Source organism: Bos mutus, chromosome 9, assembly GCF_027580195.1.
Source record: "Bos mutus isolate GX-2022 chromosome 9, NWIPB_WYAK_1.1, whole genome shotgun sequence".
NCBI classification, from domain to species: domain Eukaryota; kingdom Metazoa; phylum Chordata; class Mammalia; order Artiodactyla; family Bovidae; genus Bos; species Bos mutus.
In genome coordinates, this window is record NC_091625.1 from 43,500,268 (window position 1) to 43,516,898 (window position 16,631).

Here is a 16,631-nt window from a genome sequence, read left to right on the forward strand (position 1 = left end):
GAGCTGTCCTCACAGCCCTCAGAGTTCTGAATCTCTTAGGGGCCTATAGAAGAATCTAGCCGGTGATTTGGTTCATTCCTCTCAGAGAATGAAAGGAGATGTTCGAGTTTCTAACTTCTTAAAACCCTTACTTTTGTACATAAGCGAGCTAGTCTTCTCTCAGCAATGGAAACATGCTTCTCTGGGAACTCTTCGGTGGAAATGCAAACCCTTCCACTGGGGCCCAGAGTTCTGCACTTTGACCTCCCCAGTAAGCCCATTGCGGCTGTTGAGCCTCTAGTCTGTGCCCCGCCTTCACTGGTGTAAAGTGACTGTTTGCTGCTTTGCTGTGCCTCCTCATCACTGGGCCTCCAGCACTAGCTTTCAGCTTCTGACAGAGACTTGGGTGAGCGGCTTTCTCCTCGGTTTCTTCCTGCTAGACACTCAATTGTAGTGTGTTGGATGAGGGCTCTTCTCTAGAATTACTGTTCCCACCAGTAAAAATTTACCTCAGAAGAAAGAGGTTCTTCCAGCTGTAAATAAGCTACTTTTGACTTCTCCGAACAAACATCAGCCCTGTTGCCTTGAGGGCTCCCAGGTGGTAGTGAGGGGGCATCTCCACTCAGAAGAGTGGCGGGTGCCCTTTTCCCACTGACTCTGAAGTGAGGGCAGTCAGAAATCTCTCTCTGCCCTTAATCCAGCAGCTGTGAAGCCTTCCATGTCGTGATCAGACATTTATTTCTGATGTGCCCCTGACCCTCTTGGAAGTGTTTGGAAGGCTCCTGAATGGATCCTCTCAGATTTTATCAATACAGTTAACCAAAAACAAATTTATTTGAGAGAGAAATTCAACACACACTAGACGGTCTTAGCCCACCGTACTGTGGTTAGTGAGATGAGTAAAGGCCTAAGGCCAGCGCTGTACCTGGGAACAGGACCGACGTGGTGGCCGCTGTGGGACACGTGCACGCAGACTCAAAGCCTGCAGGGTACACTGCTGATGACCGTCATTGCCCACTGCAGACTCCAGAGGATCAACATTTTACAACTGGAAACGAGATATGTGACAGAACACCACTATTCAGGGACGAGGACAGCTTGGCCAGGGAGCAGCTCAGCATTTTCAGTCTTCTTCACTGAAATGCTCGCTGTATTTTAGGGTTCTCAGTCCCAGGATTCAGGCAACAGGGATTGCTTACAGCCTCCTTCCCTTCCCTTCTTTCTGGAGAGAATCGCTGGTCATCCTCTACACCTTCCACACCTCAAGTGTCTGCTTCCTGAAGTAAGTGACGCGAGGCCACCCCCAGTGGTCAGCACAGCTGTGGGGCCTCCCAGGGAAGGCAGCCCCGTGCAGGCCTCACGCCAGCGCAGCTGCTTAGGAGGGGGAAACTGGGCTAAAAGATCTGAGTTGGGCAAAGGCCTGCTTAACACTGCAGAACTAGCTGTAGGCGAGTGAGGATGGGCTAATAGATGAGGTCATGATCGTACTGTTTCAGTAGGGGCGCAGGCAGAGGACCAACACTCACATGTGGCGGTCTAGAGCGGCCGCAGGTGAGTGGGAATGCAGATCCTGCTAATGTTAGTGGACGTGCACATGATAGCTCTGTAAATTTGCTAATTTTTAATATTAACAGAAACATACTTGGTTTATACTTAGTTCCTTAAAATATGTCTGAACAGCTAAGGCTTTCCCACTTTACAGCATAATTATGAGTCCAGAAAACAGAGGATCAGGGACCAAAATTGCAGGCCTAATAAAATGACTTCTTCTCAGATGCTGAAGCGACTCCTACCTTACAAACTTGAGCTTCTGTCCTTCCCTTTAAAGTGTACAGGACTTGTAGGCCTGCAAGGTCGGTAAGTTTGGTCCTGTTCTCTATCTTTGGAAATAATTTAAAACATACATCATCTCTTAAGGTCTTAGTATAACTTTTTCCAAAAAGCACCCTAAAGCTGCTAAGGAGGCAACCTGTTTAGGCAGCTCCTGAAAGGAAAGGGAACAAACAAGAGGACAGATGATTGTTTTAAAATGATCACAATCTTTTGATGAGAGGTTGTCCTGGTCACAGGAACATGATTCAAGAGAGACTTTAGAGTTGTTGAAGGAGCAGGTCTACTCTCTTCTTCGCGCTTCCAGCAGCAGGCCTTTTTTTCTTTTTTTGTTTAAGTAAGGTAGCTCTGGAAGGCCTCCAGAAATATTCTTCCTGTGTTCTTTACTCAGGTCTACAGGACCATGGCTTCCCACACTTGTGTTAACTTCTCTTTGCTGACAGTGTTAAGGATAAGGTGATTTTGATCATACTGTGTACCCCCTGAAAGAAAGAAAAGGAAAATGATAAAGGGAAATGTGCCCATGTGAAGGAGCTGTAGCAAGACAGTTTATTACACCACCAGGGCAGCAAGAGTAAGCAAGGTGTGAAACCACGTGCCTCGAGGAAGGCACACAGGAGGGAAAGCCCAGAACTGCCTCCGAGGACTAAGGCTCCACCCACTGGGGGTGATGTGTCAAAGCCCCATCAGAGGACGTCAGCAGCTCCATACTGATGTCCTACCTCCCCAGGCTCCTTTTCCTACTCAAGTCTTAAAAGCTAGTTCATGGTCACTCTTAAGATCTGTGAAACTGGGGGGAACAGGAAAGAAGCTAGAGATGGGAAAGGAGCAAAGATGGTGACAAATATTCAGTGGCGGGATCGTGGATTTGAGATGGCAGTGGAAGAAAGCAGGCAGGCTCAGCAGTGGAATGGTCATCGGGACAAACTTTGCATCAACAACGAACAGTGGTGGTATTAGGTCAAAGGGGAGGTTGGAGTGACAGCCCGAAGTATAGTGGGCAGAGCAGCATTCCCACTTCTGGGAACCGACAGGCTGTGGTGCATAAAAACTCACAGCATTTAATATGCTGAGTTCCACTGAACTGTAAATCCAATACAGTTTCCATACGCTCCCTTTCACCTACCAGATATTTCAGATTCTTTAGTGTTAAAAATAGCCTCATGGCCTCTACTTTCAATGGCGAAGTATCATGGACAAAAGAAAGGGTCATGTGTTGTTGTTTTTTTCCCCTAGTGTGGCGTAAACATCCTTTCAGGTACTTTTCAGCACAAGCCTCTGTACCAATTGTTATAGCACCTAGGACTCTGTCAGAATTAAAATCTGCGCATCTTAATGCAGGGTAAGTGTGACTGGTATTGAAATCATAGTGCAGCCTTAAGCCAAGGGGAATCAAATATTCTTATTGTCTTTTAAAACCTCCAAAAGGTCTGAGAAGTTACATAGTTTTGATGGAAGAAAATCATCTCTTGTGCCCCTCTTGGAAGAAACTGATTCTTCATCATCATAACTGAGCGCCTCTGCACAGCTAGATACAGGACGGAATACAAAGCAAGCGCCCTGGGCTTTTTATGCTGAAGTTTGCAGTGAGATAAAAAGTTACCACCACCACAAATCCTGCCGTCTCCACTGAGGCACGCACACTGTACTGCATTGAGATGTCAGAAGTATTATCTTAAGGTCACAATGCACTTTTTCATTCTTCAAGATTATAGTATCTTAAACATACTTTTTGTGTATATCATAATTATAGAGTTATGACAACTAGAAAGTTCTTGAAAAATAATTTGATTCATTCTGCTGCCTTTGGGGAGAAATAAAATCCCAAACTTTTGATCTTTTTAAAGTTAGCATGAATCAGCTTACACTATTGTCATGTCTTTGGTCTGAAATAACATATAGATGTCTATCAAAATATCAGGAGATGAGTTAAAAGGAATAAATCTTGTAATATTAGTAGCTAACACATGGTCAACAACTGTAGCCAAGGAAACTCAGTCTCCTATGAAGTGCCCTGAAGAGAGCTGTATTTCTGTCTCGTCTGCACAGGATGTGAGTTTGTGGCCCTGCTCTGTCTTGTCCACAAGATGGCATCATTCTCCCACATTCGGAGACATTTAAACCCAGTTGACCAAGATAGCAAGGGACTACTGCAGCTACCTTGCTCGAACGCAGAGAGGTCACAAATAGACCAGAACAGTATCCTTATTCCAAAGGCATTGGACTAATTTGTGTTGCATTTTAGGAAGTGACCTTGGAGCTTTAAAGTGAAGCCCCTAAGGAGAAAGTTCCTGAAGCCCCACAGTCCTTTTCAGAGTCAAGACTAGAAGCCAGGTATCCTTACTCCTGGTCAGCTGCCAGCATAGCAAGTGGGGAAGATCCCATATGCTTGGAGCTCCCAGAGTGTAAGGTCTCTGAAGCTAAGGTACTGTCTTTTCCCACCCCACCACTTTGGTATCCCCAGTCTCTGGCCCAGAGCTGGTCACACTGTGGGTAAGTGGGTACCCAACAAGTACATGTTGAAAGAATAAAAGAAATGCTCTAAGAGACTTGCTCAGAAAGATCACAGTGACCTTAACCCTGGACACAGGAAGTGGATCATACTGTAAGAGACACTAGTCCATATTTCCCTCCACATCTGTGTTTCCAATTAGTCACATTTCTTTGGCTTCTCTGGAGGTGTTAAAACTATCTTGTACAGACTGAGGAGCTCCAGTTTAACAAGTTGATCCAAATAAGAATTAAGATAGTGACTCAACCGATGAACCTCAGGCTGATCATCTATAAAATGGGTATCTTGTGTACATATTGACAAGTCTGTTGTGCCAGCCTACAATGCATTCGTCTCCTGTTGCATTTTATACAAGGTATGATGCTGGGCCCCATCCAGCCTGGAGCCAGACATTGCTTAGTTTTGCTCCGTAAGTGTAGTGCCCTGCCTCCATCTCAGTGAACTCGGTTTGCCTCTGAGCACCTTTTGCTCCTCTGAGTCTCTGTGACCTCAGACCCCATTGTGAGGTGGCTTGACCACTCTCCCCACCTGCAGATCTGAATCAGTGGCCACCAAAGCCCCTGATGGAAATGTTCAGGCTTATTCTCCATTTTCTACAAGTTAGTTTAAAACTCAGTTACAAGCTATTTCTTTAATCCTATATCTTAATTTTTAATGACAGCTTTGGTCTAGATCCCTGACTCAAGTAAAACAGAGCCAACTTTCTAGCCATAATTTAAAACTGTGTGTGTGTTATATTATATAGTTTCACTAAATTTACAAACATCACCACACTGGTTTTCTGATATGGAATAGAAAGTCTCCATTAATAATTTAAAACAAAATTACCCCATATGACACAAAATGCACTGTCTTCATTTGCTTGTCAGCAGCAACAAGAGTTTACTAAATTCCCATGTCTACATTTGGTAACTTTGTTTTATTTTAAAATTATCATCAGTAGTCCTCCCAGACTGGCAGTATGGGAATTACCCGCAACCCTGTCAGACATGCAGGGTTGTACCCCAGACCTCCTGAATCAGGACCTCTGAGGGCAGGGGACCAGCAATCTGTGTTTTAACAGCCCCTCCAGGAGATTCTGATGCAGATAAAGTTGGGAAACCACTTGCCTAAATAAACGTGTTTGGTCTTCTCTAGGCTCCATCAATCAGTTCACTCCAGAGTAACTTCACTGAGCAAATGTTCAGTTGAAATCTCTTTGGCTGTGTTTGTTGTTTGTTTTAATTACTTTTCAGTCTTAGATTTTAGGTTACTTGCATGTATATGAGTATCATCAGCTATATAGACTGAGCCTTTTAACTTGTGATTTTTAGTCTGTTGTAATAAATGCTTTAAAGTCGGCCCATGTCCAGATTCCACCTCAGCACTGTGGGTGTGGCCAAACTGACTCACCCCTCTGAACTTCAGTTCTGAGGGGCTGTAAAATGGGGAGAGGAGGGATAACACAGGCCTCTTAGGGCTGCTGTGGAGATCACGTGAGATGATGTGTGTACAGTGTTTATTTAGCACTGAGGCTGGCACAGCATAAGGGATCACTTACTATTAATAGTGCGCCCGATGTCAAAAGTAGAGCTTTTTAGTTAACTAAAGAAAGACACAACAAGGCAGATAGGGGAAATAATCCTTACCTTTGATATCTAAAACTAAATTTGGCTTAAGCTTGCTGTAGATCCTGCCGTCAGGCTTCATGCTCCAGAACTGACTGTCAGCATTCTGTTCGAGCGCCAGGCCCAGCTTTGAGCCAGAGGTTACGAGGCTCCCCGAGATGGTCAGGCAGCAGTCCTCTGCTATCTGCTCAGCAGAAAGGACAAGGTATCTTACACATGGAGGGACACACATTCAAGTACCCTTGTAAGCAGTCCCCTGGGTAAGCTGATTTTTAAAGTTACCTTCGTTCCCAGCTTCATTTACACATGAGTATTTCAGCGTTTAGCCATGGTAACTGGGATCAAACAAATATTTATGCCCTTCGTTTCGGATGACATCAGTAATGGAAAGTTCTCAGTTTTTGTCCTTTGTATGAGGAGACTTAAGCCCTTTGTGAGGTCCTCTGGTTTATTAGTAAGGGAAGCCTCAGAACACTATAAGTGCCCATCATTTACTTCTCGCTCCTAGAAAGGACTATGAGCTGCATCTGGGTCTGTAGCTAAATCCTCTCTGACGTATCTACCCCGCTCAGCCTGAGGCTTCCAGCATATGACTGTATCTCTAACTTTGAAGGCTGTTGGAGCACTGAAGTTGCTAAAAGGGCATTTTATCATTTTAAAACTTGGAATTCCATTTATTCTCTTGTGTTCCTTCATGAGAAATGTCTAAAATTTTCTTCAAAGGCACGCTATCCAACTATAAAGAGTGTGTTCTAATGCAAAAATCTTACGGCTTCTTCTGTGAAGTGAATCTACCTTTAACATATAAACAAGGTATGGTAGTCATTTTCATATGGCATTCACACAAATTGATGTAGAACATGCTTTTGAAAAGTGTACCATTCCATGTTGAGATAAAAGGATTCTGATAATCTAGTACACTTTACTTGTTCTCACTGACTGAACTACTGGATTCAAAGTTGTTAAATAATATCACTGAAATGTTCATTAGAAATAACTGCTGGAAGATGCCATTTCCTTGAATTAAGATATTTCGCAGACAGAAGTTGGCATTTTCAGTTCAGTCGCTCAGTAATGTCTGACTCTATGACCCCATGGACTGCAGCACGCCAGGCCTCCCTGTCCATCACCAACTCCCAGAGTTCACTCAAACTCATGTCCATCGAGTAAGTGATGCCATCCAGCCATCTCATCCTCTGTCGTCCCCTTCTCCCGCCTTCAGTCTTTCCAAAAATCACGATCTTTTCAAATGAGTTATTTCTTCACATTAGATGGCCAAAGTATTGGAGTTTCAGCTTCAACATCAGTCCTTCCAATGAATATTTAGGACTGATTTCCTTTAGGCTGGACTGGTTGGATCTCCTTGCAGTCCAAGGGACTCTCAAGAGTCTTCAGCACCACAGTTCAAAAGCATCAATTCTTTGATGCTCAGCCTTCTTTATAGTCCAACTCTCACATCCATACATGACTACTGGAAAAACCATAGCTTTGACTAGATGGACCTTTGTTGGCAAAGTAATGTCTCTTCTTTTTAATATGCTGTCTAGGTTGGTCATAACTTTTCTTCCAAGGAATAAGTGTCTTTTAATTTCATGGCTGTAGTCACCATCTGCAGTAATTTTGGAGATGCTACTGTTTCCCCATCTATTTGCCATGAAGTGATGGGACCAGATGCCATGATCTTAGTTTTCTGAATGTTGAGCTTTAAGCCAACTTTTTCACTCTCTTTTTTCACTTTCATCGAGGCTCTTTAGTTGTTCTTCTCTTTCTGCCATTAGGGTGGTGTCATCTGCATATCTGAGGTTGCTGATATTTCTCCTGGCAATCTTGATTCCAGCTTGTGCTTCTTCCAGCCCAGCGTTTCTCATGTTGTACTCTGTGTATAAGTTAAATAAGCAGGGTGACAGTATACAGCCTTGACGTACTCCTTTCCCTATTTGGAACAAGTCTGTTGTTCCATGTGCAGTTCTAACTGTTGCTTCCTGACCTGCATACAGATTTCTCAGGAAGCAGGTCAGGTGGTCTGGTATTCCCATCTTTTTAAGAATTTTCCAGTTTGTGGTGATCCACACAGTCAAAGGCTTTGGCATAGTCAATAAAGCAGAAATAGATGTTTTTCTGGAACTCTCTTGCTTTTTCCATGATCCAGTGGATGTTGGCAATTTGATCTCTGGTTCCTCTTCCTTTTCTAAAACCAGCTTGAACATCAGGAAGTTCATGGTTCACGTATTGCTGAAGCCTGGCTTGGAGAATTTTGAGCATTACTTTACTAACGTGTGAGATGAGTGCAATTATACAGCAGTTTAAGCATTCTTTGGCATTGCCTTTCTTTGGGATTGGAATGAAAACTGATCTTTTCCAGTCCTGTGGCCACTGCTGAGTTTTCCAAATTTGCTGTCATATTGAGTGCAGCACTTTCACAGTATCATCTTTTAGGATTTGAAATAGCTCAACTGGAATTCCATCACCTCCACTAGCTTTGTTCATAGTGATGCTTTCTAAAGCCCACCTGACTCCACATTCCAGGATGTCTGGCTCTAGGTGAGTGATCACACCATCGTGATTATCTTGGTTGTGAAGATCTTTTTGTACAGTTCTTCTGTGTATTCTTGCCACTTCTTCATCTCTTCAGCTTCTGTTAGGTCCATGCCATTTCTGTCCTTTATCAAGCCCATCTTTGCATGAAATGCTCCCTGCCTTTTTTGGTGCCTCTGTATTAGTTGCTTCTGTTTCTTATGCTCTTCTCTAAATGTCTAAAGGGTAAAGGATGATTCTCCCTCAAGCACAGCAGACCTAGTTAACAAGCTGTCTTCCTTTCACAAGGCTGTATGCCGCCTGCTGACTCATGGGCACCAGTATTAAAAAAAAAAAAATCAGGAGCAAACAGTCAAGCCCATAAAATAAAAGAGTTGAAAAGATTATCTACAATAGAAGCATGAGTTCTCTCATAAATCTTACTGTGCTCAGCATTTAAATGTGCATTATGGTGGGTGCAATAGGAGGGAAATTACAAGGCATGACAATTAGGAACAGAGTGTGTTATACACGGGTGGTATCTCTTCACTCTTCACCTAGTCTACGGGGTCCTTCAAGATGCAGACCAAGAGACATCTGTGTTGATAGTGATGAGGCTTAGAGGTTTATTTCTATAACAAGAAGGTGAAAGAAAAATAGGAAAAACTTCCTTTTTCCATTCCATTTCTGTATAAAATCAAGTATAAAGTTGTTTCTTGGATCAGTGCTAGATTTACTTCTTTTTTAGGTTCCTTGACTATTTCTATCAGAGCTAAGATGTATTTTCATGAAAAATGTTCCAACTTATTTCCAAAAGAGCTCTGGAAATTGTCAAGTAGCATCTACTTGAAGAGAAATGCCCTTACAGACCCTGGTCTAACCCCAAAGCTCACCCTGCATTTGATGCATCCTTCTTGATAAATCCAGATCTGGTCATCAGCTCCGACATCCTCCATGACCTGTATTCTGAGAAGCTTCAGATCCTCTAGGTTTCCATTGGTTGACATGAATAACCCTGTTGCTTTGTTTCGAAGTCTAAAATAAATTCGTTTCTAGAAGATAAGAACCCACACGATAGTCACTGACACGCATTTTAGAAGCACTGAACAGCATCAGCAGCAGGGGCAGAATCCAGAATGAGGCTGGGTCAGGAATAACTGCTGTGTCAGAGTTTCAGAGGCTTTAGGATTTTCTCAATGAAGAGAGAGTGACAGAATTTCAGAGAGCCTGGGGCTGGGAGCTGCCTATGGACAAGCCAGGGCTTGGGACATACCACGTTTTGATGTTGGATGTCATAACATTTCTGAAGCAGTCATAACCTTTTTAGCACCAGAAACATAGCCCAAATTCAGAAATTCTCACGGGGTGGGGTGGGAAAGAAGCCAATTTCAAACTAATTGAAACTAAAAAGTTATTTACCAAAAAAATTTCAGAGAAAAGTCTATTCGAAACACCCAGAAGAAGAAAATACCTGAACAAAAGGTCGTAGAGAACCTATTTGGTGACAGCCACTGAATTCATACCACTTAGGCACTTCCGCTGGTGACAGTAGGAACTGTCGGCCCCTGTAATTGCCATATTCGTAAGTGACCCATCTGGAAAACAAAAGGAGACGACTTCAGTAAGTGGCAATGGCCATTTGACAATGAGCTCCAATTATATTTTCAGAATGTTTCGATTTTTAGGCTAAGCTTTTATATAATACTTGAAATATACATTGGATATAAAAAAAAAAGGACACTACTTTATTTTCAAAAACAGTTACAGCACCCATTTCTTGACAAATAACAAATTCATGGTACGTGAGTATTTATGCCCCAAAGTTCCACTCTTGAAGAGAAGTCGGTAGGTTTTTTTTCCAGTAAGGCAATGAGCTAAAGCTAGTCTTTTAGCAGGACAGCCCAGTACTTCCTGTGAGCTTTAAATGGTTAATACTCGTAAAGTTCATATACATAGTAAGCGTTCCATAAGGATTAGATAAAAATAAATAATAAAATTTTGTTTAAAATGAGAATAATCTTCCTCAGTCCAGAAAACTGCTGAAGACCTAAACTGCTCATGTCTGTTCCACCCAGAAGTGCTGTGATACCCACACATGAAGTATGGGTTCCAGCACAGACCAGCAGGCAAGCAGCCTTCCTCTTGGGTTGACGTATTATATATCAAGGAAGAATGTTCTCTGTTTTTAATCCCGGAACTCTAAAATGTTACCATCTTAGCTATTTTATCATAAAAACAAAACACTAATTTAAACCTGTTGGGGAAGAATGTCATGTATAACTCTACCACCCTAATAACCTGAATTTGTTTTTTAAATAGCCATAGTTCACTCCAATGTTTGATGCCTTCAGACTATACCTATTGTTTTGGTGAGTGAATGAAAACACCTCCTTAAAAACATATTACACTGATAGTCTGTATTCATTTTTTATGTCTTGATTTCAGAATTATTCAAAGCTGAGAAAAATCTTCTCATGTTGACCTTTAATCATTTAGCATATAGCATCTGTTGGTCACTCCTGGCTGAAGGAAAATCGCAGCCCTTACTCTAAAATTAAATGACTTGGTCTTTCAAAGGGATAAGCAAAATCAGTTTTTTTCCTACTTGCTAAAAAAAATACTCAATAGATTTATTACAGTGTTCACCTAGAAACTTTGAGAAATGTTAAAGTTCTTAGCTTAAGTCAACTGAAAATCTAGATGAAGAGATGATGCCACACACATGGCTTTTCCAAATGGGAAAAGTATACTATGAGGGATCATAAATACTAACCCTTACAGAAAATAAGGGATTATACATCAATTTGGTTAAGGTGACATAGAAAAGAAATATGATCAAACTTAATTTTTAAAGTCTACTGAATAAACAAATAGGTAACTCACTTACATGCCACCAATCACCTGGACAGAGCGTATGTGTGTGTTGAATCCTAGGGATCGGAGATTAACTATTTCTGTATTAAATTCAATCTTTTTTCCTTTGAAGTCTTCTCTTTCAAAAAGAATAATTGTTGGCTCAGAAAATTCCTATTTAGGAACAAAAATAATGTTTTATTACTCCTCCTTGATGGTAACTTGAGCTCATGTGAAAATCATCTTGTTTAAAAGACAAAGCACAAGATCTGGCCAGCTTTGACGGCTCGTAAGTTCCCTTTCTCAGAAAGTCTGGGTGTTTATGTGCTCCGGAGCTAGAGAGAGGAAAAATGGAGGCCAGAAAGTTTCCCCTTGCAGAGAAAGGCAGGTGAATATAAAATTTTTTTTCCCCAAAAAATCGGGAAAACAGCCCAAGCATAAAGAAATAGCTGTATACACCTGGACTGTCAATTCTAATGGAATTTATTTTCAACTTGGCTGTTCTCTATTGAGATTAGGAGGAGCTAGAAAGCCAAGGAGATATAAATGGTGAGGGGTTGGGGGCTATAGTGATCTCTGGGGTCGAGTGGCAACTTGGCCCAATGAAGGAGCCTTCCACTTAAATGCATTTTTAAATGTCTTTTGGTGGTGGTGTTTTTTTAACTGTCAATGAGACAGTGATTCTGTATACTGCCAAACTTTCCTGTAGGAATAACTGTTAGGAAGAGGGAAAAAACAGGATGGGAGCCCCATGTTCAGATGATCACTTAAAGAGGACAACAGCATAGAAGTCCACTGATTTTCAGAAAAGTTGGCTGTTGATGCTTGTTTTTCAAATCACAGACCTTTATGACCCTAGACTAAGCTCCAGTGATAATAATCCTAAAATCATAAAATGATAAATCAAAAATTCTCCAGCTTAAAAGTTTTGTGGCAAGGGTGTGGTATCTTACTGCTTCGTTTATTGGTCTTTCTACATATCAAGGCATAGCACATAAACACAACAGATCTGTGCAGAGGCAGTCTATATGGTCTTGGAATTATGTTAAACATAGAAGGAAAACTGTAGTAATATTACTACTTTGTACTTTCACTGCACATTTGTCTGAGATGGTATGCCAAAACATACCAAGCACTCTAATTTAGTGACAACCACCTAACGATTTTGATTATGTCACAGTTAAAACATATGTTCTTAATAGGTGTAAAATGTACATTTCTTCATAATCAAAACTTAAAAGAATATCAGTGCCAAAAATTATGTGAGCATATATGTACTAAGTTCTGGCTGAAGGAAAACATTTGAAAGCTTTACCTCTGAAGTGGGTTTGTTTTTATTATTCTTAACAATATCTGTAGGTAGCTCTTAGAACTCCAGGCAGGTTAAATATCCAATTTTTAGGCTTTTTGTTATTTGTAAGTTAATGAATCTTACCACATCATCCCATATTCCACTGCTACTATTTTCACATCTCAAGAAAGGTCAACATTTTTGTTATATGAAAGGGCAGGAGGGGATGAGAAAAAGCCAACTCACACATATGTTCTTTCTACCTTTAACACTACAATCACTAACTATACATTGCAAGCTTTTTACCAGCTACCAAATACTAACATGTTTCCCAAACTGTCAGACCCCAGACTTTTAACATCTGAACCTTATTCTTATAGTTTTGTTCTATTGAATATTGCTTTGTGTCAAAATTAACGATTTCTGGTCAAAAAGGAGCACTATAATCTGGATTAGCACATACATGATAAACTGGGGGAAGTAATTTGATTACAAATCTCTGAAACAACAGAATAAATAGATTTTAAACCTATAAGGAATTTCTGCAAATCAGTAATGACAGAAAACTAAAGAGCTGGGCAAAGGATATACGTAGGCAATTCACTGAGCAGAAACCCAAGTGACTAGTAACTAACAAAGAGAATACTCTCTACCCCAGTCTTTCAAAGTGACAAAAGTTAGAATGTCAGAATACTCAGGAATCACAATGATACCGGAAATAGGAACCCCCATGCACTGCCGGCCGCAATGTAAAGTGGTGGAATTGGGTGGTACCTGGTGAAACTGCATACTCATGCACATGAAGTCCAGTATATTCCCCTTTAATCTGTGTTCCCCAAAGACTCCCTCTCAGGGTGATCCATTATGCTGTATGTACATCTGGTTATTGACTACATATTGTATGTACATATTACATCATGTACACACATTAGACTCTAACTAGACATACATACAGCATAATGGATGACTCAAAAATTCTTAATGTAAATAGTTATGTTTATAACACAATGAGAACTATAGCATAATACTGTATATAAAATAAAAGCCTTTATGCATATTTTTATAAAACATACATTTTATAAGAATATCCAAGCTGTACCCCAAACACATTAGAATGGGTGCCTGTAAAGGGAAAGGTATAGATATAGGGGTCGGGTATGAAATGGAAAAACGAGCCAGAGGGCCTTGAACTAGCCCATGAGAGTGCACCAGGCTGACCCAACACTGCCTGCCCCTCAAGTCTGAGAAAACAGCAAATGAAACCAATTTACATTTTAAAGATCTTCAAAGAGACCATGTAATTATTTTTTTCTGCCTCCAAATTGTCCATGAGGAAGTCTACCTGCCGGTGCCCTTGCTCTGACTCGGCTTTGTATCTCTGTTAGCACTGTATTCACCCTGATGTACTTACAACATCTATAAAACGAAGAGACTTGAAAGTTGCTCCAGGGTGGCATCCCATTGCAGACAGCGAAGGATAGTGGCCTTCCTCCAACACGTACTGATTACCAGAGAAATTTTCTCCATCATATGCAACCCAGCTACAAAGGAAAAACCACACACATGTACAGTGTAATCTGAGTCTTCCTGGTCTAAAAGTCTGATTTTTAGAGGTAACCTGCCATTCAATAAATATAATGCTTCTTATGGCTAACGGTGTTCTCTCTTCAAAAATGTCTGGATATATTTACTGCATTTCATCTTGTAGGAAATTAATAATCATAGTAACTTTGCATTGCATTTGGGAAATAAATTTGTTTTTCTCCATGTAATGATTCATTCTTTCACCTTTCCATCTTCCAGCATTCCTTGCTCAAGGTGCCACCATTCTACTCCAGGCCAAAGTGGTTTTGTCAAGCCCTTGAAGCTTCTCATACACTAATCCTCAGTGTATGATTAAAGGCATTACTAACACTACTATTATTATTATTATTTGGCTTAATTCTTCATCACCTTTTGCATAGATTGTTCTAAAGGCTTCCTGATCCCTTCTCCTGGCTTGGACTCCTTGCCTGGCCTGTCTTGTGTATCCCGTGGTGTCCGTCTAAGCTCACATGCTGAGGGAAGTCGTCATCTGAGTCCACCCTCCCTGTCCAAAGTCACTTCCCCTTCCCCAAATACAGAGACCACCCAGCTAGTGAGGGCAGCGTGTCCCTCATCAGCACTCCAGTCCAGCCATGCACTTGCCTAACATTCAGAATGCCTACCCTCTTCCTCCCCACCTGTAAACAAATCTACCTTGGGATGAGCCTTGGAGATGACCTAGAATCCCTTGACAGATGACAGGAGAGAACTACAGTGCAAAGAACCTGGCCTCAATCCCACTGCACAATGAGGGGATGACGTTGAATTCCCGCCCACACAGATTGATGTCTGTGTCCTCCAACGTCCAGCACCCAGTGCTCTGAAGTATACTTCAGTACTCACTATTTGGTGGTTTTATAGTGCCAAGCACCTACAGGTATATTTACATGCTGGTGTGAATCCTGTTTCCCACACTGATTGGGCTCTTCCAGTCCACTGTTTTGCTTACCTGCCTCCTAAAACTCTACAAGACTTGGTAGAGAAGGAATCATCAATTTGACTTGTTGTTTCTCCAAAACATTGACTGCAACCTTGAAAGTGTGGTTCCGAAAACAAGTGAATCTTTGAAAAACAGTAAACAGAAACAAGTAAAATTATATTCCTAAGTATATTCATTCAGCCTTTGAAATGATGACCAAACACGACCTGTTAACTTTTGTTACAGTAAACTGGTGTGAATTTTATAAATCCTTTAATTTTCTGTATCTATATTAATGATTAATTAGAAGTATTTTGGCTGCACCACTCACAACTGTTTAATTCAGAGTCATCAAAGGACAGTCCAACAATAGAGGCAGCTTTCTACGGAACATCCTATCCTGTCCTAACAAGCTGTGCGGCATTTTAAAGCTTTATTGTGGCCAAAAGTAATTGTTTATAGGTCTATCATTTATAAGAAACTATTTTGGAAACATGTAGTGCAGTTTTCCTCCCTCAGTGGAAGTCACCTGCTGACTTGTTAGACTCTGTGTATGCCAATAAAGGAGGCTACAGTGACGTTTGTGCCTCTCTAATTATGGCTGTCTGAACACTTACATTAAAAAGTCTTAAATAATGAATGTAACACTTCAGTTGATGTAGCGAGTCAGTACTCCAAAGGCTTAAGTGAGAGACCATGTAAAAGAAGCCATATAAAATGTCTAATGCAGACACAGCAAATATGAAAATATATTTTATTGTTTACCACAATAACTATATGCCATTGTTTGAAATACTAATCCCAGTATATTAACATAAATAATCCACTGTAATGATATAAAATTTAACTTAACATATAAAAACATTGTATAAGAAGTATTTAGATATGGGTCAGTGTTATCAATTAAGCCTTGCATGATCAGTTGCTCAGTCATGTCCGACTCTCTCTGACCCTATGGACTGTAGCCCATCAGGCTTCTCTGTCCATGGGATTTTCCAGGCAAGAATATTGGGAGTGGGGTGCCATTTCCTCCTTCAAGAGATCTTCCCAACCCAGAGATCCCAATCCAGGATCTCCCTGCATCTCCTGCATTGGCAGGCAGATTCTTTACCACACTGGCAGGCAGATTCTCTACCACTGAGCCACCTGGGAAGCCCCCTAATTAAGCCTTACTGTAAACGGAAATCTAATTTTAAAATACGGTTATGCTTTCAGGCATGAAAATGGGTAAAACAGTATGTCCCTAAATGTATTATGTTTTACACATAAATTCAGCTTTTCAATGGAAGGTTTCTAATTATGAAAAATAGAGAATTTGTTAAGTTACCTGATTTCGTCTCCTTGGGCCAGTGAAAGAATCCTAAGAATTTTTAAAGGGAAGAGAAAAGGAAATGAGTAGGGTAGACATCTTGAAAGTTTTTTCTCTATATCATTAACAATTACCATTAAAAATAATCTCAGGATAGTTTCTATAATAAAATGTTTCATGAACCAGAAGCACACATTAAGGAAATCCAAAATTCAGGCAAATGTTCTCATAGA

General features: G+C 41.0%; 1 protein-coding gene across 1 annotated transcript in view; it reads right to left on the reverse strand.

Moving 5' to 3' along the window:
- Nucleotides 1-1,585: 1,585 nt before the first annotated feature.
- CRYBG1 (crystallin beta-gamma domain containing 1) overlaps nucleotides 1,586-16,631 on the reverse strand; it is a 234,796-nt gene continuing 219,750 nt past the window's right edge. The window contains exons 15-22 of the mRNA XM_070376526.1: nucleotides 16,417-16,449; nucleotides 15,120-15,232; nucleotides 13,998-14,127; nucleotides 11,330-11,469; nucleotides 9,914-10,037; nucleotides 9,336-9,494; nucleotides 5,950-6,112; nucleotides 1,586-2,291 (exon numbers count right to left, since the gene is read on the reverse strand). Coding sequence (XP_070232627.1) covers nucleotides 2,203-2,291; nucleotides 5,950-6,112; nucleotides 9,336-9,494; nucleotides 9,914-10,037; nucleotides 11,330-11,469; nucleotides 13,998-14,127; nucleotides 15,120-15,232; nucleotides 16,417-16,449 — 951 coding nt within the window. The 3' untranslated portion in view covers nucleotides 1,586-2,202. The remainder of the gene's footprint in view (nucleotides 2,292-5,949; nucleotides 6,113-9,335; nucleotides 9,495-9,913; nucleotides 10,038-11,329; nucleotides 11,470-13,997; nucleotides 14,128-15,119; nucleotides 15,233-16,416; nucleotides 16,450-16,631) is intronic.